Source organism: Canis lupus, chromosome 14 (genome assembly GCF_003254725.2).
Source record: "Canis lupus dingo isolate Sandy chromosome 14, ASM325472v2, whole genome shotgun sequence".
NCBI lineage: Eukaryota > Metazoa > Chordata > Mammalia > Carnivora > Canidae > Canis > Canis lupus.
In genome coordinates this window covers 16,107,262-16,131,208 of record NC_064256.1, presented here as the reverse complement: position 1 = coordinate 16,131,208, position 23,947 = coordinate 16,107,262, and the positions used below count along the sequence as shown (strand labels likewise).

Below are 23,947 nucleotides of genomic sequence, written 5' to 3'. Positions count from 1 at the left end.
AATGTGCCCACAACATCCTAAATAGTTAGTGACAGAGCTGACATTCTTTATTGAATAAAGCACAATTTCCATTTTCTGATAAGTACCAGCAGAGAAGGGAGAGGAAAGTGATACAGAGATTCCAGGGGGAATGGTAACATTTGCTGAAGGGAGACCAGGAAAATTTGGTTGAATGTGAAGGTGAGATTTGAAAAAACGTTAGAGTTTTGACAAATGAATACCAGGAACTGGTGCAAGAGACCCTTATCAGAAAGAAAATAGTGAGAACAAAGATACAGGGAAAAGAGATACTAAGTGTGCACAGGAAATAGAGATAGTAGAGTTTTTACATGCTGTCCCATTTTTTGAACCCAAATAGGGAAAGTCCTTGCCTTATTGTTGAGAATTTATCTGTGGTTGAAAAAGGAGTGAAAATGTAATCAAGATTTTAAAATGGTATTAATTTTGGACTTATTCTCTTAAGTTTTTGGTAATCTTCCCAGTTAATTATCTATTTCTGTTGGCTAGTCTCTCAGCAACTGGATTTCAAGTTTCTTGAGGGCAGCCACCATAGGCACCATATCTTACACTTTTGTCAGAGGGGTTGAAAATATCAGTGGACACAAGGAAAAGTCAGAGAAGACTAGAGAGTGACTATGCACTACACATAAGTGATATCAATGATATGTTGATAAAATATCACTAAATTTTAGGGATAAAAGGCACAGTATAGGCAATATAGTCAATGGTTCTGTAATAGCACTGTATGATGACAGATAGAGGCCACCCTTGTGGTGAGCACAACATAATGTATAGAGTTGTCAAACCACTGTGTGGTACACCTAAAACTAATGTAACATTGTGTGTCAACCATACTTCAATTAAAAATGTTTTAATTAAGAAAAAATAAAATTAATTTATTCTGTATTTGGGTTATTAAAAAATAGTTAACCTATGAGTCATTAAAAACCAGTAAATTTCTTTGATAAGGAGTACTTATAAAAATTTCTCTGCATCAGTTATTCACATAGAACAGTGGAGAGTCTCATCTAAAACTTTATTAATGTGGTTACCATAAATCCCTCTCAGTGAAAAACTCTACTCAGCATTTGCTCTTTATGTTCCCTGCCTGTGGCTTTCTATAATCAAAGTTCTTAGCTGAAGAAATTTAAATAACCTTTTTTCTTCTTTTTTTTATTTTTTTAAATTTATTTATGATAGTCACACACACAGAGAGAGAGAGAGAGAGAGAGAGGCAGAGACACAGGCAGAGGGAGAAGCAGGCTCCATGCACCGGGAGCCCGACGTGAGATTCGATCCCAGGTCTCCAGGATCGCGCCCTGGGCCAAAGGCAGGCGCTAAACCGCTGCGCCACCCAGGGATCCCCCTTTTTTCTTCTTATAGTAAAAAGCAATTACTTTCAATTCCCTTTACATAGTTCCACCATACTCCTATTAGAACATTGATCTAAAGTCCCAAACAACTGAATACAACACAGACACACACAGGCACACACACACAGTATTAACACTTGCATTAGGTAGGAAAAAGCTGAGTAGAAAGTGTGCTGTCATGCTCCCGTATACATTCTTTTGAATGCACATAATTTGTTTCCATTTTATTTATTCACTCTAGAGAGCCCAACATCTAACTTCATTTTACAAGTCCTGGCACTAGAAAACTGTGCTACAAAATCATAAGGAGCCATTTGCCTTTTTTTTTTTAAGTTGATGTGTATGATAAATGGGATTCTGAAAGCTATAGAAATTTAGAGTTTTCACAATACCTTAAAAAGCATCTAATCAAGGGAAGACCAACTTAGACACAGTATTCCCTCACCCTTCCAGAGTATAGATATTGCTAATAATCCCAGTGTTCTTTCCCACTGAGCCTGGGCATTGCTCAGATTCCTTCTCTACATCATGCTCCAGGCAACCTCTATCCTGTAAGGTGAACTATTTCTTGTGCATGACCCTTCCCATAGGATAGAGAATGTATCCTGCAACTTAAGGCACTTTAGAATGCTATCATCTATTTTCAGCTACCATAGTGCCTAGTACTTAGCAAATTGCTCTTCAGTATTCTGAAACATCTTAATAGTATAAAAACATCACTGCAGTTTACTAAGCAGACTATGTTTATGGACAACTCTTGACTGTGCCGTGCATGTGGTGCTCTTGACTGCCCTTTTCTACACCTTAGCATTACTATATCCTGGTTTGCTCACTGTGTGAGTTGCTCCTTCATCTTCTTACCATATCCTAGATTAAGGCCATCCTGGAGGATCCATCCTTGCCCTTCTGTTTTCCTGACACCCTCCACAGTCAGTTTCATCTACACACATGGCTTCATATAGACTGTTTCCTCATTTAGATCTCCAGCTCAAATTCCCCTTAAGCCACACCCATTCTCCCAACTCTTTTTTTAAAAGTTGTATTTAAGTACTCTCTACACCCAACATGGGGCTCAAACTCATGACCCCGAGATCAAGAGTCCCACGGCCCTCCAACTGAGCCAGCCAGGCATCCTGCCCCCCCATGCTCCCAACTTTCTTTTTTTAAAAGATTTTATCTACCTATTCATGAGACACACATACAGAGAGAGAGAGAGAGAGAGAGAGAAACAGAGAGAGAGAGAGAGGCAGAGACACAGGCAGAGGGAGAAGCAGGCTCCATGCAGGGAGCCTGATATGGGACTCCATCCAGGGACTCCAGGATCATGCCCTGGGCCAAAGGCAGGCACTAAACCACTGAGCCACCCAGGCCAGCTGTCCCATGCTCCTAACTCTTGACTGAAGTTTCCACATGCTTGTCTTGCTATTACCACAAATTCAATGTGAAAATTTCACCCTTCTCACCAAAACTTGCTTGCCCTCCCTCCTGTTTTCCTGTATTAATAGCATCATCATCTTCCAATCAACCAAGTTAGAAACCTTGAGGTCTCCTTCACTTCCTCCTTCTCACAACTTCTAAATGATCACTAGGACTTGTAGATTTTAATCTGAAATGCTATTCAAATCTGTCCCCTTTTCCCAATTTCCAGCACCCTTGTTTGAGATTTCGTCTGTGCCCACTTTAGCACCTGGCACTCTCCTGCTATCTAATCTTCCTGCCTGAAATCTCTCCTCTCTAAACTATCCACCCATCCTATCTCCCTGTTCTCCCATTAATACCATCATCAAGGTATGTTTCCTTACAAATGTGATTATTTCCCTACCTTTGCTACAAAGTACCTCTACATTCCTTCAAAGTAAAGTCAGTGTCTCCTACTACCTTTAAAATAAAGCTCAGATTCCTAAGTGTGTATTTTAGGGTTTTCCACAAATAAGGATAAGGTGCCTTTCTCATCAAAGTGTCATGATTAAAACCTCAGGCCCTGGAGCCAGATACTCCAGCTTGGTGATATTAAGCAGGACTCTGGCACACACCAGTGCAGAATGAGAGGTCCTGAGGGAGGCATCTGACTGAGGGATGAGGGGTGAGCAGGGGCGGAATACACTGCTCACCAAGATGTGTCTCAGCACAGTACTGCTACAGGTTTAGATAAAGTGGCATCATTTTCTATTTCACATATAGGTAATACAAGGGCTCCGTTTCCTTACGTATAAAATGGTGCTAATAGTAAGACGTCTCAGGGGGTAGTTGTGAAGATTTAGTGAATTAGTACTTATAAATCCCTTAGAACAGTGCCAGGCACACGGTAAGTCCCCAATAACTGTCAGCTATGCATCCCACACCTTCCCTGTTCCTTATACTTTAAATAAATTATAGGATTTACTATTTTACTCACATATAATCTGTGCTTTTCACTATCATGACCTTCATTGCTCCTTCTGCTTCCTCTTCCAAGAATTCTCTCCTCCCTAACAGCTCCAATCTCTGCTTGTAGATATGCTGTTCACCCTCAGACGCAGCTGAGCTGCCACAATAGCCACCATGTAGGAGTACTTGATCCTGCAAACGCAGGTTCTCTAGGCTTTAACTTAACATTCAAGCACCTAGGGACCCCTATTATGGAAAGTACTATATTTTATATCATGGAAACTTATACTTATCCAAAGGTCTTATCTTCTTTAAAAGGTTTTGAAGTGCCTCAAGTTACCTTCTAAGCTTCCTTTATATGTCCCCAAGTGCCTACAGAATTACAGTGACATTATAGGCTTATAATATGCAATAACAGAACCATTTATTGAGTACCTACTATGTGGTAGGTACTAAAAAAAGTGATTTACATATTGTATTTAAGTTATTTCTCCCACAACTTTTATAGTGTTATTATTTCCCTTTTAGATAGGAAGACTTAGTATTTAAATAATTTGCTTGGTGTTAAACAGCTAACATGTGATGGGCAGAGAGTAGAACCCAGAAACTTGCTGGTTTGGGGACTAGACTTTCTATTTGATGGTGGTATCTTGCCTGGCTCTTTCCCCTGCTCAGGAGCTACCATATGTTGATTGTGTATTATATTCCAGGAGCTTTTCCTATATTATTCTTAAGCTTCCTTGCAAAATGATTATTATTCCTATATGCATGAGGAAATCAAAGCTCAGAGATGTTATTTACCTTAGATCTCACAGCTAATAAATTCCAGATGTAACTTTTAAACCTCACTGCCTAAGTCTCATGCCCCTCTCACCAAAAAAAAAAAAAAAAAAAAAGCACTTGTCACATTTTAGGAGGAGTCCCCTGAGAAAAAAAAACTACTGCCTTTATAATAATAATAATTTTTATTTTATTAGTCACAGGGTTTCATTTATGTAGTTCTATTTCATTTACACATCCTTCTGATAGAACCATCACTGTATACACTTATAGAAAAATGTGTTATTCCTGCATTATATTTTATCAACTTCTTTCTTTACATATTGAGACTACATAATCCTATAAATAACTTGGCCAAAAAAAAAGAGCTTGTTCTTCCAAGAATTTTATGGGAGATTCACATTAAAATATTCTTTATATTGGAAAGATGAAAGTTATTGATATAAAATAATTGTTTATATAAATAACACTAGGTGAGGAATCTGTTGAGGGATCTATATTTAGTACTTGTCTTTTTTTTTAAGATTTTGTTTATTCATAAGAGACACACAGAGAGAGGCAGAGACATAGGCAGAGGGAGAAGCAGGCTCCATGCAGGGAGCCCGAAGTGGGACTTGATTCCGGGACTCCAGGACCACGCCCTGGCCAAAGGCAGGCGCTAAACCGCTGAGCCACCCAGGGATCCCCAGTACTTGTCTTAATTAATTTCACCAGATCATTATGTTTTGCCTCGTACTTCTATTGCGTTCAGCTTGGAAGGGCAACATAAAATATATCTAAAGAAGTAAGTAGGTACTGATATAAATACTAAAGTGAATCTGAACTAAATGCCATGCATAAAGAGAAGAGAGGGAAAAGGAAAGATGCAGGATCAGAATCAACCATTAGATCTTAAAGGAATACAAGAACATAATTTTGAAAAGGAAATATTAGGGGGTGGTGATTTTACTAGAAATTGCCTGACTTATTTATGAAAAAAACAATACTCAATACCGAATTAACATGCATGCAATAATTACCAAGATGACTAAAAAATACTTAAAATGCAGATATTATTTAATATCACATGACTTGAATGTCATTATTCAATTTTGCCAATGCTCACTATTTTTTTTTTTAAGATTTCATTTATTTATTCCTGAGAGACACAAACAGGGAGAGAGAGAGGCAGAGGGAAAAGCCAGTTCCATGCAGAGAGCCTGACGTGGGACTCATCCCGGGTCTCCAGAATCAGGCCCTGGGCTGAAGGCGGCAATAAACCACTGAGCCACCCGGGCTGCCCAATGCTCAGTATTTGATGGGGAAAAACCTATTGGTTTTGAGGGTGAAAAATGCAGGTGAACGTTGGAAATTAATAACAAAATCTTCCGGGGATCCCTGGGTGGCGCAGCGGTTTGGCGCCTGCCTTTGGCCCAGGGCGCGATCCTGGAGACCCAGGATCGAATCCCACATCGGGCTCCCGGTGCATGGAGCCTGCTTCTCCCTCTGCCTGTGTCTCTGCCTCTCTCTCTCTCTCTCTCTGTGACTATGATAAATAAATCAAAATTTAAAAAAATATATAAAAAAATAAATAAAATCTTAAAAAAAAAACAAAATCTTCCCAAGCAACGAAATACCTCCAAAAGAGTATCCCTCTATTATAAAAATACTAGTTTCTAGAGCTCCTAGAGGATTCTGAGTAAAACTAGACATACTTGCAATGCATTATAAATGTGTAATTACCATTTAAATGGAGGGAGAAAAACTGGTGAGTGAAAGGAGAAAAAGGCATTTTCTTACAGCCAACCAGACACTGGCATTTCAGGCAACGATCATCTAATCTACAGTCAGGTTAACAAAGCTATTGTCATTCTGCCACTCACCCGCAGCCTTTTAACTGTCGCTCTCTTCCACCAGAAGGAAACACAGGTTAATAAGTCTTTCTCCTTGATTATCAGTCACAATTTGCTCATTAGGCTCTCCTACGCCTAATATGTAGTTCAACAGTGTATGTTTCCCAAAAGACAGCTAAGAGACAAAGACTTCACCTGATTCTCTCTTTTTAATTACTTGGGCACCCAAATGAAATTCTGAAGCAAATCTCTATTGGCTGTACAACTGTGATTGTTAGGATCATCTCTTCTCTCCTACAGTCCAATGAAGGCTTTCCTTAATAACATCCCTGTTTGTGGATTTGGCCAGGTGGTACCTTAGATGTGAAAAATACTGCCTTATTCCAAAAAGGCACTGAACATCCTTTTCAAATAAGTTTAAAATGTGTCACATAGATTTCAAAACTCCGGAAAAGTACCAAATGTGTTTTTATCAGATAGCTGCATAATAAAGTATAGAAGGGTAAAAGATTTGTCAAAAATCACACAAATTAAGTGAAAAGATCCCTTCCCTATCACACGTGTATTCCAGAAGTCTAATCTATTCCTTTGGGTTGCTGCTACATTTCTTATCATGAGATTAGCTACTTCTTATGATGTGTTTGTCAAAACCCATTTGGATTTATCAGGATGGCACATGGTTGGATTAATCATTGCTTCTATCTCAAAAAACTGATTATTTCCAAAGCAAGCATATAAATCTGAAGCATGAAGAACTTAGGAAATCATGAAGTGAAAGGCTGTGCATAATCAACCATGTGACAGAAGTGATGGGATTATGAGTTACATGTGGCTACTTTATTCTAGCTTTCTCTTTGTATCTTCCTTTGGCTATTTTACTTGGTATCTTTAACAGAAATTGTCACAGTGGTGCCAGGGTGGCTCAGTTAAGTGTCTGACTCTTGATTTTGGCTCAGGTCATGGTCTCGGGGTCATGAGAAAGAGCCCCCCTGTCGGGCTCCACACTAAGCATGGAGCCTGCTAAAGATTTTCTCTCCTTCTCCTCCCCACTAGAATGCATACTCTCTCTCTCAAAAAAAAATTGGGGATCCCTGGGTGGCTCAGCGGTTTAGCGCCTACCTTTGGCTCAGGGATGATGCTGGGGTCCCGGGATCAGGTCCCACATTGGGCTCCCTGTGTGGGGCCTGCTTCTCTTCTGCCTGTGTTTCTGCCTCTGTGTGTGTGTGTGTGTGTCATGAAAAAATAAAATCTTTAAAAAAACAATTGTCACAAATCAGTGTAACAAGTCAAACATTAGTTAGCCACTAGAATGCATACTCTCTCTCTCTCCACTAGAATGCATACTCTCTCCTCCCCACCTCCTCCCCACTAGAATGCATACTCCTCCCCACTAGAATGCATGCTCTCTCTCTCTCAAAAAAAATTGGGGATCCCTGGGTGGCTCAGCGGTTTAGCGCCTACCTTTGGCTCAGGGCATGATCCTGGGGTCCCGGGATCAGGTCCCACATTGGGCTCCCTGTGTGGGGCCTGCTTCTCTTCTGCCTGTGTCTCTGCCTCTGTGTGTGTGTGTGTGTGTGTGTGTGTCTCATGAAAAAATAAAATCTTTAAAAAAACAATTGTCACAAATCAGTGTAACAAGTCAAACATTAGTTAGCCATTCAATGGTCTTTTTTTGTCATCTAAACCAGAGGTCCACAAATGATGAATCATAGACCAAATCTGTCCCTCTGAATGTTTTTGTAAATAAAATCTTATTGGGACATAGTCATATAGTCATGTAAATTTGTTTATGCATTGTCTATGGCTGATTTTGCACAATGATAGCAAAGTTGAGTAGATGATAAGGCCCCAAAGCCTAAAATATTTACTATCTGGCCTTTTATAGAAAGTATTTGCTATTCTGTGATCTAACTGTTGCATCTCACAGTGTTCTAGAAGGAAATTACACTCTCCAGCCACAGTCTACTCCCCTACTCTCTGTCCCTTTAGATCTGCTTGTTTCTACTTCCCTGAGACATCCCATTTCTCAATTACCTTCTTTTTCTAGCAAATCTACCATCATCAGTTTACATATCTTTCTCTTCTCAGTTACTATCACAACCAAATCCACTCCAAAATTTATTTAACCTGAAAATAAAGCTGGTCACATTGATCCAACTTCTGCATTAGGTCAAATCCATATCATCATCATCATCATCATCAGTTCAATAACAATGGAAAGATAGAATTAAAAGAAGTGTAACTATTTACTTAGGCTGTAAAGAAATCATTAAAGTGGTAAAGGAGGATTCTGCCCTTAATGAGCAGTAGAATATTTCAAAATTCTGTCTTCCCAGCATCATTATTCTTAGTATCCCCCCAAATCAATGACAACTGCTGTGGTAGATGCTATGGTGCACTGCCCAGACCTCCCTTTCAGAAGGCATTCATTCTTCCAATTGCCAGGCTCTTTTAAAAGGAGTTGCCTAGGGATCCCTGGGTGGCGCAGTGGTTTAGTGCCTGCCTTTGGCCCAGGGCACGATCCTGGAGACCCAGGATCGAATCCCACGTCGGGCTCCTGGTGCATGGAGCCTGCTTCTCCCTCTGCCTATGTCTCTGCCTCTCTCTCTCTGTGTGACTATCATAAATAAATAAAAATTAAAAAATAAATAAAAGGAGTTGCCTAGGGCAGCCCAGGTGGCTCAGCAGTTTAGCGCAGCCTTCAGCCCAGGGCCTGATCCTGGAGACCCGAATCAAGTCCCACATTGGGTTCCCTGCATGGAGCCTCCTTCTCCCTCTGCCTGTGTCTCTGCCTCTCTCTCTCTCTGTGTCTCTCATGAATAAATAAATAAAATCTTAAAAATAAATAAATAAAGGGAGTTGCCTCACTCAATGTTAAGCCTCTTTTGGAGAGCATCCCACATCTAATGATGGTTGATGTAGGGGTTTGGGTTCCTTTGCCTCAATTAGGGAGGCCATCCAGGTTCCAGAGTTCAATAAGATTGTCCCAGGCTTCTGTAGTGACCATATGACAATTCAACTGTTCCCCTGCCCAAGTCCATTTATCTCTCTCTTACAGGTGTTATTCCTACAAGCGTTTCCCCAATAAAGTCCTGCAGGCCAATCTCTGCCTCAGAGCCTATTTACCAGGGAACCCAATTTAAGACAGCTGCTTTCTTCCAATGCTTTCTCATCTCCTTCTCATCACCCAAATGAAAGCTTCCTTAGTTCCAGTCTTTATGTCTGTCTCCTCATTGTCCTGGGATCTAACGAGCCTGGTTAATTCCTTTTCTCTCAATAGAATTCACTATCTTTCCTTTAAGTTTCTAATTAGATATGAAAAAGAATCTGTAAGTAGTTCAACAATTTGTGCTAGTATGTTTTAATGCCTGTTCTAAGATTTTAAAGTGTTGCCATACAGAGGTTTTGGACTAGAATATCAGGTCTAATTTTTAAAATGTTTCACTGTTTTATTTTTTAGCAGAATATCTAAACACAAAGCATTAAAAATCATGTCTTCTACATTATGCACTTAAAAAGTCTTTATATGAAAAAAAAAGTCTTTATATGATCATAATAGGGTCAACTGTATAGTGAAAGCTTTTCTGCAAAAAATTTTCCCCTGCAATAGCATTTGATTCAAAGTGAAATGCTTACATGCAAAAGTTAGACAACAACACAACATGAGAAGACATAAAACATTTTAAAACAATCTTATTATCATCAAGTTCCTCTTTTATGAGTCTGCTTCTGGAAGGAAGGAAGGAAGGAAGGAAGGAAGGAAGGAAGGAGGGAAGGAAGGAAGGTGGGAAGGAAGGAAGGGAGGGAAGGAAGGAGAAAGAAAAGAAAGAAAGAAAAAGAGAAGAAAGAAAGAGGAAGAAAGGCAAGAGAAGGAAGGAGAGGGGCAGGGAGGGATAGGTAGAGGGGGGGAAAACCAAGTTGAAAGAAAATCAAGAGGAAATCATTGTAAATTCATTAACTTCTTTGCATACCACACACACACACACACACACACACACACACACACACACACACACACCAAGCCAAATTAGTAACTGTTTCCATTCACGTGACAGTCCCAAGCTCTTCATAATCCAATATGCTGGAGATGTTAAGAGGGTCCTAACACTGGACCTTTGCATATTGAGTTATAAGTGCCAAGATTCTGTTACTACTCTAGTAACATTGGTGGTAATAGCAGTAACAATGTCAGGGAAAGTTCTAATGATTTTACCTGTAAAATCTCATTTTGTCCTCAGAGCTACCCAATGATTTAGTCACTATTATTAGCTAATATTAACAAATGACTAAACTAGTGCATAGATAGATTAAGTTAGTTATCCAATATGACATACTTAGTCAACAAAACCCAGATTTCAATCAGGGCAGCCTGACTGAGGAGCTGTTATATCTCCTTTTTCTGCTGCCTTCTATTGCATGTTTTAAGCATTGAAAATCCCTTTCATTTTACAGATTTGGTTTCCATTCACTTTCTTAATAATTCTGATTACATTTCTTAAAAGTTGCTTAATAGGAGGAGGGAAAAGGCATGCAGACAATTCATGCAATAAAACCGGGAATCCTACCGTTGAAGAAGCCCTCTTTTTCTCTCTGGAAGAGCTTTTTCAGTTATCTATTCATCATATCCTATGAAAAAAAGATAATCAATTTACCCTTTCAAAGTCTTTCTGAAAAGTCAACGATGACTTACCTAACTAAAAATGCTAAACACAAAATATTTGTAAATAACAATATGAACTCTATTCTGAGATTTTAATATTACTGTGATTTTAACATTTAGGGCTCCAAGAGACTTAGGGTCCTACCAACTTGGGTATGAATTTAACCAAAAGGAAAGGGTCAAGTATTTGGTGGTGACCACAAGACTAGTCTCCAGTGACAGAACACCTGTGGATGCTCAATGAATCCATAATCCCAGCAAATCATTCTCTGAATTCACTTGCTAGAGAAGTATAGACCAAGGACCAAGAGGGGGGATATTACTACTACCCCTGGAAAATAACTGTGGGTGAGGAGCATCATGGTCAAATAACACAGTGTATGTTTTTCAGATTCCTTATTTTCCAATTCCACAAATCAGAAGCCTTCTATGTCTCAAATAAATGCTCATTAGACTACCACATGCAAATAGGTTACCAGTAACTCCCCAATTTGTAAATCCAAAGTACACCCATGAATCTCATTCCATATTCAGGCCCTCCTCTTTTGATCTCTCTGACACTACTGTCTTCCCATTTTTCCATCTTCAATTCCTTTTGAAGAATCCTGTCTCCTTTATTCAACCCTTTAATACAAGCATTCCCCCAGGGTTTGCAGTTTATTCACTTGGGCGGAAAATAATCCTGCCTTGTGAATTTGATTACATTGTATTCCCTACAAAGAATCTAGTATAACTAATTGTTCTCAATCTGTGAATAGATAACTGTTTCTACCAAAATAAATAAATACCCAACCCTGTGCTCCTTTCAAAGCATTTCTCCCCACAGTTTTCTGTGAATCAGTTTTAAATGGAGGGAGAAAAACTGAAACACAGAGCTATTCTCTGTAGTCCTCCGGTTAGATTTCAACCCCAGGGAACAGCAATCACCCTGCACTTCAGCTCCCCAACTCAAATAGCTTTGTGGAACAGCTCAGGATTGTGTTACCACCAAAACAATTTCTACATAAGATCTGGGAGTTGGCAATGGAATGTGTATGCGCTTGACAGGTCATCCCTACCCCCACTAGGTTTACCCTGCTTCTTGTTCAGATTTAGTATTATGTCCTAGAGGGTCAGAGCAGCACAATAACCTGGATGCCTCTCTAAAGTTATTATTAATGGTAATCATAAAGCACTTTGTAGTAGTCATATTTCAATTACAAAGCACTTTCCTTAGTCATATTCTGATCTAAAATTTTATGGTCCAATTATCCAGGTAAAAGGAGGTGGAGAGGGTATACAGCTCTGACTACAGTTGGGGTTCTAAGATCCAGGCCTAGGTAGCAGGGGAGTGGGAGGACCTGCCTAAGAGCTATGCATGATGAGCTGAAGGAAGCCAAGATTTGGATATTTTTTTAAGTAAGTGAAAATTTAAATAATCAAGTTGAGCAGAGTAGACAGAGGGTCAGTCAACTAGGTAAGATAAAGTAAATCAATTCCTCAAGGCGAAGGTCATCTTCTGTTTAACTGCTTTTGTGGAATAGGAGTTGGAGGAACTGGGAAAGCTATTAATATTCAATTTGGGTTGGAAATTTTTACCTCTTCTCTATCAACATTGTGATTTTACCCATCCTAGACTAACTATTGAGGTTATAAAAATGTGTCAGAAATTAGAATGAAGAAACCTACTATCATGTTTCCTACTCATACTTTAATTTTGATGCCTGGAAAAAAAGTAAGGGCAAAACTTTCATCTGTGGGTTACTAGGAGTCTGGGACATCCCATCAAGGAAAGAAAAACACTTGCCAACAGCAGTCCCACGGTGAACAAAAATTGAGTGTGGTCTTCCAGCAATACAGACTTGAGCTCTGTGTTCAAAATGATGATGAACTTAGAATTAATGAGGTTTAGGTTCAGAATAGTTAAGGTTATAATTGAAATTACAGTTGACCCTTAAACAGCATGGGAGTTAGAGGTGCCAACCACATGGTTGAAAATTTCGTGTGTAACTTTTGACTCTCCTAAAACTTAACTACTAACTTTGACCAGAAGGCTTACTGATAACATAAATAGTTGATTAACACATATTATGCTTGTTATATGTATTATATACTTTACTCTAACAATACAGTGAGCTAAAGAAAATATTATTAAGAAAATCATAAGAAAGAAAAATACATTTACAGTACGGTCCTGCATTGATTGAAAAACTCTGCATATAAGTATGCTTACACAATTCAAACCTATGTTGTTCAAAGGTCAACTGTATTTCATTAGACTGCATTTATGCAATTTTTTATAACTATTACTTTATTAAATTAAATTCTCCTTTTAGTTATCTACCAGGAGAATTTTAATGTTTGATTAAGAAAAACACAAGTGGAATATCAATGAAAATATCAATAAGTTAGCTATAGAATTAGCAATTACTTGTTTAATTGTCTGTGTCCCCTTAGTAGGATATAAGCTCCATGAAGGTGAGGATTGGGATCTTTTTTAGTGGCAACAACATTGCCTAGCACATAATAAATGCTCAATAAATATTTGCTGAAATAGATGAGAGTCAAGGAGGCACCATGTACAGTAGCAGTTAAAAATTTATATTCTCTAACATTTGGAACTTTTATTTTTTAATTCTTTTAAGATTTTATTTATTCCTGAGAAACACAGAGAGAGGCAGAGACACAGGCAGAGGGAGAAGCAGGCTCCCTGTGGGATGTGGGATTAGATCCAAGGACCCTGGAATCATGACCTGAGCCAAAGGCAGATGCTCAACTACTGAGCCACTCAGGTGCCCCTATTTGGAACTTTTAAAAAGTGCTTTAATTTTTAAATCATATCTACTGAATGACATGAATATTAAATCAAATGTAGTAATCAATATTTGGATGCTCCATTAGTCAGTCATTCAAAGGTATTTTTAAAATGAAAGATGGATGTTTCTAGAATGCAACCAGGATTTTTGGATTATGAAGTGTAATAAGTCCTTAGTAAGACAAATTCCTCTAACAGAATACAGTGTTCATTGAATTAACAAGATCTAGAAGATCTCTAAAAGAAATTGAAAAAGAAGAGATGGTGGGTAAATAGCAGAGCTAACCAGAACTGAGTATAATTGTTAGACCATATTCCTTCGAAACTGCATACAAAAGAAACTTTAGTAATGTATATTTGGTCAAGTCCCTACTCTCTTGTGGGCATAATTTGTCACTTAGCACTATACATAAAAGGGATGACACTTTAAAGATGCCAGAATCCTGGGAAGAAAATATAAAAAAGAAAAGAACAATGTATTTGCCACAGCTTCTTACCACACATGAAATATACCCTATTGGTTCTTCCTTCTGGACATATTTTTGTTCTAGGGGTAAAGAAATTATCTTCGGTCTAATCTTTTCTTTTATTCTTACTTGTTAATGAGGAAAAGATATAAAGTCTCAGATCCCAAAAATATGAAGTCCTAGATAAAGTAGAGGTCTCATATAAACAAACAAAACATGTGGCTAATCTTTATCTTTTTATTGGCATATTTTTCCTTACAGATGAGCCTATTGGTGTGCACCTACCTTATACCTTTCTTGGGAAAGGTGTACAATATAAGGAAAGAAAATAATACCATATTGGGCTAAAGGAAAATGGAGATAAACACATTTCTCAACATGTATGGACTATGGAAACACTTTGCATCTCTTCTGTATTTTCTGTGAACTCCTTTTGGAAAAGTTGCTTGAGAATATACTCCAGTAAAAGGAAAATAAAGAATTGTAAAAAGAAGATACAGGATATAAACAATTCTTTTAGCTCAGTAGAGCACTGAAAAGAAACTAATTTTTATAAATAGAATAAAAACTCAGAAGACTTTTAGAAGTGCTAGAAGATAAAAATGAGAATATTTTTCTGAATACTAAGATGAATGATTACAGTGATGGGAATAAATATATATGTCTGTCCTTGACAGGAAATAATGAAGATAATTTAAAACCATAGAAAATGTAAAAATTCTGTAAGAAAGTCACAATTAAAGATGAAACAAGGGCAGCCCCGGTGGCTTCAGTGGTTTAGCGCCGCCTTCAGTCCAGGGCCTGATCCTGGAGACCCAGGATCAAGTCCCACGTCAGGCTCCCTACATGGAACCTGCTTCTCCCTCTGCCTGTATCTCTGCCTCTCTCTCTCTTTTTCTCCCTCTCTGTGTCTCATGGATAAGTAAATAAAATCTTAAAAAAAAATAAAGATGAAACAAGATGAAATGTAGCATGATTCTGGGAAATGTAAAGAAAGAAAAGAGAATCTATTTGATCAGACACTAGATGATTCTCTTTCAAGTAATACAACTTATGACATTGAATTACATTTCCTATTTTCAGCTTGGTCTTTACTGAACAATATTTATATGATCATGATATTTTAAAATTATTTTTATTATTTTTAAAAGTTTAGACTCAAACTATAGAGTAAGCACTTCAAGATATCAAGATATAGTTACAGAACAGAATTTAAACATTATATACTTGATAAGGTCAAATGACTGAGAAAGCTTACAGAGTTTGATAGAGGGAGGAGAGGATAGAAGTATAGGGTTCCACATTTTTTTTTAAGATTTTATTTATTTATTTATTCATGAGAGACACACACACACACAGAGGCAGAGACACAGGCAGAGGGAGAAGCAGGCTCTATGCAGGGAGCCTGACATGGGACTCGATCCCGGGTCTCCAGGATCATACCCCAGGCTGCAAGCATCACTAAACCACTGTGCCACCAGGGCTGCCTGGTTCCACATTTTCTTATTTAAATAATGGGAGAAGAACTGATGTATATAGAGACAGAGCACTAAACAGATTACACCCAGTAACCAAGTCAATCAGGTTGAAACAATAAGCAACAGAAGAAATATTAGGTATCTTAAGAGCTAAGAATGAAAACCATAGTTAAAATCTAACAATAACAAAATGATAATACTCATGAAGAGCAAAATAACAACAGAAGAAAATAGATAGTGCAAGATAAATTTTCAGTGTTCATGCTGGGGAGTCAGGAGATAACATCTGAAGTTAGTAAATCATGAGAAGGAGCCATAACCATGTTGTTCAAATATACGAAGTAACCAAGAGTAGAACTACATTAGAATCATACTAGAGGGATTAGCATGGGGAGGAGGTGTCAGAGGTAGGGCATGGGCAAGTTAAACTTTCCTTTTCATTCTGTAATCTTCTGTTACATTCTAAACTTTTTCCCTTGTCATATAGATATGTGATTTTTATTACATAAAAAAGGTAAAACATGTCCCAGTAACTAGCTTAGTATTCTCTTCAGTGGTATTATCCCCAAGTGCATTCTTACTAAGGAGAAAATGAACATACTCCTGCAGGTAATAGTGATAGATGCAGCAATACCAAATGAGTACAGCAATTAATATTATGACGAGTAGAAGCATCAGGAATCCAAACATGTCAACTGAAATGCATGAAAAGAAATATATTTTTAAGTTAATAGAAGAGCAATAATTTCTTGTATTTTTTTATCTTTTTAGTATCATGCAGTTTGATTTTTAAATATAAATTAACAGGTAATGGAAAAATGGTATAACATACCTCATCACATACTCCAATAAAACTACCATTAATACAACAATCACTAACATTAGAAAAGAATCTGAGCTACTCTCCAGATTGGTAAATTATTAGGCCACTGATTTATTTTTTTTTTCCTTTATTTTCTCTTTTAACTCATTCCAAGGCAGTATCTCAACAGAAAACAGAAGCCCCTTACATTGCTGCTTCTGTAAAGATGTATGCAGATAGCAGGAGAGGTTGGTTGTTTGAGTTCAGGAACTCCTTATCAAAGAGACAACAAATGCTTGCTTGGAGAGCAGATTTCTAGCATTTGGAAATTCCTCCCCCCGCCCATCTTGCCCTAGTGTACATCTGTAAAATGAAGCTACAAGGGCAGAATGTGAAATGGAAACCAAACTTTCCATTCATACTGAATATATGAACTGTTAATTGTTTATAAGCTCTTTGCTACAATAAATTATGATTTAAACATACCTGATAGTACCTAAAAAACAAGGACTTAAGGGCAAAATTCATGTTTTTTCACTTCAACGAAGAGACAGAAATTCTAGATTGGGTTTTCTCATCTAGCGAGGGCTCACCTGAAAAGCTTTTTGTTTCACTTTTTGAAAACTCCTTAAAAGATTCTAGTCCATTTCCCTGCTTTGGTAAGCACTTTATAACATACTAAAAACACAACATTATACATCTAAAGATGATTAAAATTTATCCAGTCCTAGGGAGTCACTGTTCTGAATGGTAAGTGTCAGCATAGAATATTAGTTGAGGAAATGCAAGTTATAGTAATGTTATTGGGCTCAATATATCCTCAGCCCAGGACTAATGTATAATAAACTCCGGGAGTACCTAAAACATAAAACACAAACCTCATTTCACTGGGTGATGGTTATCATACATTAGAGTGTGTTAGAGCTAAAATTTAAAGTACTCAGTAACTGGTATGGTAAAGTACTCACCAATCAGAATGAATGTTAATCTAGCCTGAACCAAAACTGGCCAGAAACAACCAGTATCAGCGTGCATCCAGGGAAATACCAATGAGCAGATTTTTTTTCAGATTTATTTTTAATAAACCAAATATAATAATTTACAATCCTCCAAATATAGTGAAATACAGGATTTACAAGTTAACTGAAAAATATAAGTACATAAAAATTCAAATAAGGACAACTCACCTTTACAGTTTAGCCAAAATACAGAACTGAACTGACACCCGAAATATGGAAAACACATTTTTTTGCAAGCCCTTTCTTCACTGCACCAAAAACACTATATTTGGAAAGAAAAAAAATACAAGCAACATCCAAATATAATAACCACAGACAGCCCCAGTAAGTGTTTAGTACTAGTTCCATAAGTGTCAATAAATAACAGCTTATCATCATTATTTTTATTATTATTTTATTATTATTATGATGATGATTTGTAGTAAATGCTGTTGGTGGCCTGCCCACCAGATCCTCTTTATCAGGCCCACAGATGCAATGGGTGTTGTTGCCAATGATACAAACTGCCCTTCTCCTTGAATTGTACTTGGTAGATGGGGACCTTATTGCCCATGAGGTTACATCCCCCTCTGCCAGTAACTGGAACATGGGGTTCCAATCAGTGGGCATCCTTGCCTCAAGGGAGGGACAACTCTGCTATGTCATTTTTTGTCAGGCCAAGTGTAGACTTCAGCTGAGGTCACATTTTTTCTTGGCTATTGTCTTTTTCTTGCCCCGAGTCCCTTATCCCATTGAATTTTGCTAAAGAGCAATCATTCAAGAAATCACATGTACCTGAATCCCTTTCTCAGGCTCTATGTTTAGAAGACTAAACCTGAGACATTATTTCACAGAGTAGTCATAACAACTTCAGTAGATAGGGTTTCTCTGTCTCTCTTTCTCTTTCTCTGTCTCTCTTCAATACTCGTTCCCATTCCCCTTGTCTATAGCACTCCTTCCTCTGGGGAGATCTCCTCTGTTACATGTAGGGTTTGTGGAGCTGTCAATCAGCTGTGCCTCATGCCCCTCTCCTTCTGCTCATTGGTGTACAGATAATCATGTGAAAAATAGGAAAAGTTATTCTACATCGCTTGTTGAAGTAGCAAAAGGAAGGTACAAAGGTAGAAACCACTGTGGGAGATATGACTAGAATCTGGAAAAGTACAAAAATAATAAAATAAAAATAAGGACAGACAGGTAAAAATATCACAAAAATAGGGCCTACCAATGTGACAGGCATCATTCTAAGCCCTTTAACATATTAACTCATTTCATCCTTCTGGTAACTCTGTGTGCTAGAAAAAAAATATGCCCACTTTATAGATAAGGATAAGGTACAGAACAGTCAAATGACTCACATAAGGTCACACATCTAATGAACAGAGGAGCTTGAATTCAAAACTTTGTTGGCATCCTTAACATTCCAATGTTGTCTCACATTGACTCGTTCTCAACAGATGGGTTTTTCTCTAACTTATAGACAAAAGTAGAGGCTCCAGGGGCAAACTTTACTCCACAAACTGATAAAATTTCTGTCATTCTTCCTCATCCTTATCCATTCTTTTCTTCTCTTCCTTGAAGGAAGAATAATATTTCCTTAAATTCCTCTGTAATTCTATTTTGGATCTTGACCATATACATTTTTGGATTGTAACTCATATCATATAAACTGTTTGCATATTTACTTTCCTCCCATTCTCAGTTCCCTGAGGACAGAGTGCATGTTTTATTCATCTTTGCATCTCTAACAACCTCACACATTTCCCAGCACATGACAGTTTTTGATAACTATTGATTTGAATTAACACTTCAGCCATTATAATATATTAGAAGTCATTGAATTATATTTAATATACTCTATAATATAAGAAGGTAGAGAATTTTATCTTAAAATATTTACAGACATAACCATTATTCAATTCTGGGCATTTGATTATTTGAGTGTCATTTTTAATATAGTCCCAGTACCTCACAGAAGTTAACTAAAGGATAATTCCATACGGTCAATACAGAATTAGGGTGTCATCTTTTGGAAAAAGATCCCCTCCCCTCTCAGACTTTCACTGACAGTGTCTGCCACCTCCCCAGAGGGAATGCCAGAATTTATAAATGGCAATTCATGAAGCTACCAAGAACATTTGAATTCTTAACACTATAAAGAACTGCGACAGATGGCTGGGTATGGCTAGGACTGACCTGTTTTATGGTGGTGTCCACCACCATTGACTTGGTGAAATTGTTATACTGACTCCTTTTGCTTCCCTCAAATACTTCAATTGAATGATATATGCTTATTTTTCTTAACTATAGGGAATCTTCCTCAATTTTATTGGAAACATATCCTTGTTATTTAATAATATATGACTTGCCTTTTGGAGTTAGAAAACATTTTTACCAAAAACAAGTCCATAAAAAGCAATCCATTTACTACCCCCCAACACATAGCTCATAAACACAACATATAAAAACATCATTTTTGGGGATCCCTGGGTGGCGCAGCGGTTTAGCGCCTGCCTTTGGCCCAGGGCGCGATCCTGGAGACCCGGGATCGAATCCCACGTCGGGCTCCCGGTGCATGGAGCCTGCCTGCTTCTCCCTCTGCCTGTGTCTCTGCCTCTCTCTCTCTCTCTGATGTGACTATCATAAATAAATAAAAATTAAAAAAAACCATCATTTTTTGTTGGTATCTTCTCTTTATTAGAAATAAAATTTCAAAGACCAAGCTAAGAAACTTAGTGCTAACTCTCACCTGGGCTTTCATTGCTGTTGAGAATCATTATATGCCATTGTTGACATACAATGGAATGATAGTTTTCAATCATGGTGTTAAAATGACAAAACATGTCATAAGTAATTTTTTTAGCTAATGCCAATTAGAAGACTGAGTTTTGCAAATGAGTAGATTCTAGGTTTTCCCCATAATCACATTTTTCTTATTCATTGCATCTTGATATGGATTATTGCTTGGGACAGAAAGGAATAAAGTTAATTCAAACCCAGTGGATTTTTGGAATCTTCCACAGACTACCTCATCTACTGTACAGTTCATAAGAAATGACTGTTACTCACATGCTTGTAAAATGCACTTATAAATCCCATTCCTAATATCCCACAAAAATGCCCATTTTGATATTACTTTTCTGAAAAACTGTGCAGTGTGTGTGTGTGTGTGTGTGTGTGTGTCTTAGGGCCTAGAGTAGGGGAGATAGAGAGGGTCATGGATCCAAATCTGGATATGTCAATGAACATGTGGATATCACCGGTTAAGAGTCTCTCAGATGAAAAACAAAATGGAGAACCAGTTTCATGGGTTCTTCTCCAAGGCAACGATTCTCCTTACCTGCACTTGGTATGACCATCCATCTGGAAGTCGATTTTTTTTTCTGAGAAGTTTAAGGCCATCTGTCAGGTTCATGTTCTCTCATTTTCTGAACCAATTCATTGTGTCTTTTCTTTTCAGCTCTTTTTCCCCTTAAGAAGTCAATTCTCAGTTCCCAGGCTAATTTCTTAGTCTTTAAGTCCATGCATGGATCATACTCAGAAACACATTCACATTCACAAACACAGAACCTTTCTCATTTCCTTGTTGCCTCTAAGACAAATTCAGTCTGTTTCTTTGCATTCCTTCCTTCCTTTCTGAGTTCAGACGAAGTGGAAGAAGCAAAAGCAAACCTTCTTTTGTTTCTTTCTCACCCCTCTATTTCCTTTACAAACTCCTCTTCCTGGTCTGTCTTCATACCCCTACACTTTTAAATACTGTGTTCTTACCCTTGTGTTATCTCATGGCCTCTGCTGGTACCTGCACTTAAAAAAATCCCAAATTCATATCCTTAGCCCTGATGACCCCCTGGGCCTTGGAGTCACATTCAAAATTGCTTGATTGACATTTCTTCCTGGAATTTTTCACCATCTCAAGCTCAAATTTTCTACAACTAAATTTATTACTTTCCCCAAAGAACTTCATTGTATTTACTTCTTTCTTTCTTTATTTCTGGTAGCATTCTCCCAGCCCATAATTTTAGAAGTCTTTGGCTCCTATCTCTTTTTCTCTATCTATAGTTCACAAAGCCCTATCAATCCTCTATTCTTTTCTTTTGACTGGAACAATCCTAGACTTCCTACCCCGCACTCCCTCCTGATGTGTTATTCATTATCGTCAATTACCATTTTCTTCATGTCACCTTTTAGCTCAAAGTAATTCCATTGAATCCCGTTGAGATAAAACACAGACTCCTTAGCCTGGCATTCAAAACCCATCACAATCTGAGGGAATTTACCTTTCCAAATAATTCCACAAACTTCCACCAATGACAGATTGTCACTCCTGCCACAGTGGACACCTGTTCATTCACCCTGTGATAGCTGCCTGCCTAAGGCCCTGTTCTTTCGTGTGCAGATTTTACCTCCTCTTTAAGGCTCAGACCAAGTTCTGCCTCTTCCCTGGAAGAAACCTTATCTAGTCATTGCAACTACACATGGATATTTTCTCTTCTGAACTCCTATTACATTTTATATCTGCTCCACTCCTTTCGAAATTATAATATTCTTCCACTTAGAGATTTTATTTTTTGTAAAGTTTACATATTGTGCCTGCTCATTAAATTGTCACTCTCTAGAAAGCAAAAACACTGCTTTACATATTCGTGTAACCTCTGGCACACTTATTATTGCCCATAAATGAGTAAATACTCTTTTGATCCTCCCAATGTCCACCAGTTTAAATTCTCCCTTTGCACATTAACATTTATTTAATATTTTTGTGAATATAATATTAAATTGTTTGGTTTATACAATGTTAACAGGCTACTAAACATTATTGTGTATCTTCCCCTTTCTGCATTTGTTTTCATGTTAATTGATACTTGCTTATAAAAATGTCAATTTTCATGTCCATATAAGCTTATTAGAGTTCTTCCCTAAAACAAATACTCTAGCTTTCTCATGGAGCAGTATTAACCATTGTTTTAAAGTCTTTTGTTTTGTTTTGTTTTAAAGTCTTTTAGCTGACTTCTCAGTTGTCACTCTCTTGAGAGTTGGTTTGGCATGGCTTAGTATTTATGTGGGTCATTTTCCTTAGCTACAAGAAAAGAATCCATGTAATTTGTCTTAAATTATGCATTACCAATTTAAAGATATTGAATATATTATGCTGTTCCTCTGGATAATGTGAAGTTCTGCTCTTTGAAGACTTTTTAGACTGAGATAAGGTGTTTGTGATAAGTTTGTGATAAGCCACTAAAGCCCAACTCAAACTGTTTTTTTATTGATTCATAAAATTGGGAAGTCCCGGGATGGCCTTGCTAAATCTCCAAGGATGTTATTCCCATTTCCTCTCTTTTCATCTTTCAGCTCTACTTCCCTCTGTGTTTGACCTAATTTTCTCCTGTGGCAAATGTGGATGCTTTCCATATAGCTGGGAAAGAGCCTGGCTCCCAACAGATACCTACCAATGTCTGGATAAAACTTCAAAGAAGGTTTTAATTGGCTTTTACTGGGTCTTCTGTCCAGTCCAGAACTAGTTACTGGGCCAGAGGGATGGGCTACCCCAAGTACCACTGCCTGGATGGGATGATTTCTGTAGAATAGAAGTGGTGGAATAAAGCTGATTGACAGCTACAGAATCACATAGAACTGAAGGAAGCCAGCCACAAAGGAGAGAAGGTGTGGTTACCTTGAAGGAGGCTAGTGACACAAGCTGAACAAAAGAGTAAAACAAAAAACCTACCTCAGTCTACTGTATTTCACCCTCCAAATTTTCAGAATGTGAACATCCTATTTTCCCCAACTCTGCATTTAAAAAAAAATGCTCCTGACAAATAATGCAAATAACCCTCAACTAAAATTGTTCTTACCTAAAGTCACTGTTAGTTATTGCCCTCCAGCTCTGTCTAGAATCTCAGAGTGGTGTGCATGATGTGCAGATGTCGTTGTTGGATTGCCTGGCCATGCAGTGAGTTATTGCTCACCAGTCTGGGTGCCTTAGGCTCAACCTGTGAAGGAGCATCCTGTTCCATCGTCCTCTGAGCCTCTATAAGAGAGAGCCATAGGGGAGAATGTCTCTTCTGGGGACTGCCCTGCTTTAGGAACTCCCCTGATGTGGACTTAGTTACTGGGGCCTAGGAATCAGCTTCGTACTGAATAACCACAAGGTCCTGTTTGACAGGTTCACGTTTTCCTGGCAACTCATCTACCATAAAACCCTGCTATCTGGCATGGATTTGATTTCTAAAAACTCTGAGAATTCCTACCAAGGTTAGAAGTCTCTGGGCTATCATCTGAATCTAGGTTCCTGACAAATTTAACTTTGCAATTCTAGCCTTTAAGCAACAGTCGAAGAGGATAGGACCCATCAACCTAAGTGACTCCATTTGACCTCTGGTCTTGGTTAACATGAGA

At 38.0% G+C, this 23,947-nt stretch overlaps 2 protein-coding genes across 2 annotated transcripts in view; both read right to left on the bottom strand.

Moving 5' to 3' along the window:
* The window catches only part of CDK14 (cyclin dependent kinase 14), a 722,297-nt gene that overhangs the window by 644,187 nt on the left and 54,163 nt on the right, over positions 1-23,947 (bottom strand). The window lies entirely within an intron of this gene.
* PTTG1IP2 (PTTG1IP family member 2) overlaps positions 1-23,947 on the bottom strand; it is a 34,015-nt gene that overhangs the window by 2,550 nt on the left and 7,518 nt on the right. Inside the window, exons 3-7 of the mRNA XM_035698554.1 lie at positions 20,892-20,934; positions 17,741-17,834; positions 16,333-16,446; positions 12,799-12,860; positions 10,918-10,978 (exon numbers count right to left, since the gene is read on the bottom strand). Of these exons, the coding sequence (XP_035554447.1) occupies positions 10,961-10,978; positions 12,799-12,860; positions 16,333-16,446; positions 17,741-17,834; positions 20,892-20,934 (331 nt within the window). The 3' untranslated portion in view covers positions 10,918-10,960. The remainder of the gene's footprint in view (positions 1-10,917; positions 10,979-12,798; positions 12,861-16,332; positions 16,447-17,740; positions 17,835-20,891; positions 20,935-23,947) is intronic.